Here is a 2,389-nt window from a genome sequence, read left to right as displayed (position 1 = left end):
TGTCACTGTTTATTCTGCATTTATACATGATTTCTGATTTCTATTCCCTGTTCCTATTGCCTGTTGCCTGGCATTGTGCAAGGGGCTTTACATATACATACAGAGCGCAGGCAAACTCGACCAGCGTCGATAAAGAAGTGCTCAACGATTCTTACACATACATACAGAGCGCAGAGTTTTTGGCTGAATTCGGGGAGACGCGTAACATGTGCATATGAAATTTTCTAACATACTTTTCTCTTATACTAAAGCTCGCAGCTCATTTCTGCAAGCACAGGATTCTTCTTTATTGTATTTCCGTGACGGCTGCAAGGTTTTTGTATACGTACATACACAGTGTAAAACTTTTATCTGCAGCAAATGTTGTCATGAGTCGACCGCAGAATCGAAAATAAAAATGTAATTTTCTAATTTTTTTTCGTTTTTTATACGCAATTGGTGCCTGCCGTCTTCTGTTATCGTCCATACTTTAATTCTGGACAAAAAATTTTTAATTCGGTGAAATCAATCAAAAGATTTGTGTGTCTGAAAATTTTGTGGTAAAACAGACCTGTCTCCAGCATCCCCTTAATTAATGTACACATGTCGTCGTTACTGAGTATTCCGGGAGTCACGCGAGAATCCGCGCACGAGCTGCAAATCATTCGTGATAAAATAAATACCGTTATCGCTGCGTTGAGAAATTTAAATCGCACACTTGACGAACTCTGGAACGACATACTTGTCTGTCTCTGTTCTCAGAAGCTCGACGCCGGTACTAGAAAGGCGTGGATTATGAAATTTATCGATGACCGGAATCCTCCCAAGTAGTATGAGGAGTTAAATAAATTTCTGAGCGGTCGAATACGTGCGCTCGAAGAATCTAAGCTCCCCACTCCGGATAAGGCGTCTAAATCAGTGAGCCCGCTGAAAATTAATAGCGCAAATGTGTGCGCCAAAGCATCCCTTCTGTGTACTCTGTGCAAAGCAAAACATTATTTAAACCAATGTCAGCAATTTTCGAGTAAGAGTCAGATTCAGCGTCGCGAAATCGTTCAAAGGGAGCATCGGTGCTTCAATTGTCTAAGGCCCGGTTCCACAATTCACGGTTAACTAGAGTTAACCGAAGTTTAACTCGCTGAACTCGGTTTAGCGCATTTGTGGCGTTTCACAACTGCCTTAAACCTTCATTAACGTTTACTTGCCTCGGTTAAAGATAAACCTCTGATTTTGGGCGTTCAACCAATTTAACCGAGGTTTACGACCGTGAGGAGTGTGAGGACCGTGGCGCCACTGGAATTGATTTGAAAATTTTGCACGTTTTGCAATTATGAGGTTATGTATTGTCGTGTGCGGTGTGCTTCGTGTGTTGAATTGAGGAAAGGAGTATTTACGGAATATATTCTCCCAAGATTTATTGAAATCTCAAAGTTTATATACAATATGGCTTTTGCACATGTATTATCGTCATCAGATGATGAAGGTTTTGCTGATATGGTTAATCGAAGACCAAATAATGTTAGAAGACAACCTGCTTATTTTTACAAGTTTGACGATGTTGATTTTCACGCTCGATTCCGATTATAGAAAGAATGTGTTACTGAAGTGTTAGAAGCTATCGAACCCGAAATTTCATATCCGACCAAACGGTGAGTATATGCAGCATTACAAAACAGCATTATAACTGAGTGTTTGTTATTGACGAAGCTGTCATTCAAGAATAGTAATTATTGATTGTTATTAATAATAAAGATATGGACAGTAATAAGTACAACCATAGTAACGCAAAGAAATTAGTTTTTACAGTTGAGAAGTTCAAATTCATGTTGCTTACATATATTCAAAGGATAAAGTGTTTAGTAGTTTAACATTTTTTATATTGTACGTAACTAATTTATGATGCTATTTATTTATCAGGAACAATGCTATTTCTTCCATGTACCAGCTCCTTTTGGCCTTTAGATTCTACGTTACTGGTAGCTACTTAATATCAGCAGGTGATTTTTCTGGAGTGAGCAAAACGAGTGCACACAGAGTTGTCCACCGCGTAACGAATGCTATTGCTCGTCTTCGGCCAAGGTTTATTAAATTTCCTACTTTTGCGGATGAAATAAAAACCGAGCAAATAAAGTTTTTTGACATTGCACGATTTCCGAGAGTTGTGGGCTGCATAGATTGCACTCATATAAAAATCCAGTTATTTGGTAATTAATGTTTAAACTGTGTATATTATTAATATTTGGGATTATACAAATTTTTTTGCTGTTATAGAAGTGTCAATAATTATTGTAAATATTTTCAGGTGGAAATGATGCAGAATACTTCAGAAATCGAAAAGGTTACTTTTCGATTAATGTCCAAGCGATTTGTAACGTTAACTTGCAAATAACGGACCTTGTAGCTCGTTGGC

At 37.9% G+C, this 2,389-nt stretch overlaps 1 protein-coding gene across 1 annotated transcript; it reads left to right on the top strand.

Annotated features, from left to right (window-relative positions):
• Window positions 1–1,392: 1,392 nt before the first annotated feature.
• On the top strand, window positions 1,393–2,383 carry LOC112456738 (putative nuclease HARBI1; the record flags this gene model as incomplete). The annotated part of the gene is made up of 3 exons (XM_025019467.1): window positions 1,393–1,559; window positions 1,897–2,183; window positions 2,282–2,383. Coding segments are annotated over exons 1-3 (526 nt in total), but the record flags the coding sequence as incomplete, so codon positions are not given.
• Window positions 2,384–2,389: the final 6 nt, after the last annotated feature.

Source organism: Temnothorax curvispinosus, unplaced genomic scaffold (genome assembly GCF_003070985.1).
Source record: "Temnothorax curvispinosus isolate PA1 unplaced genomic scaffold, ASM307098v1 QBEX01007125.1, whole genome shotgun sequence".
NCBI lineage: Eukaryota > Metazoa > Arthropoda > Insecta > Hymenoptera > Formicidae > Temnothorax > Temnothorax curvispinosus.
Note: the sequence above shows the minus strand (reverse complement) of the source record. Positions and strands in the feature narration are given on the sequence as shown.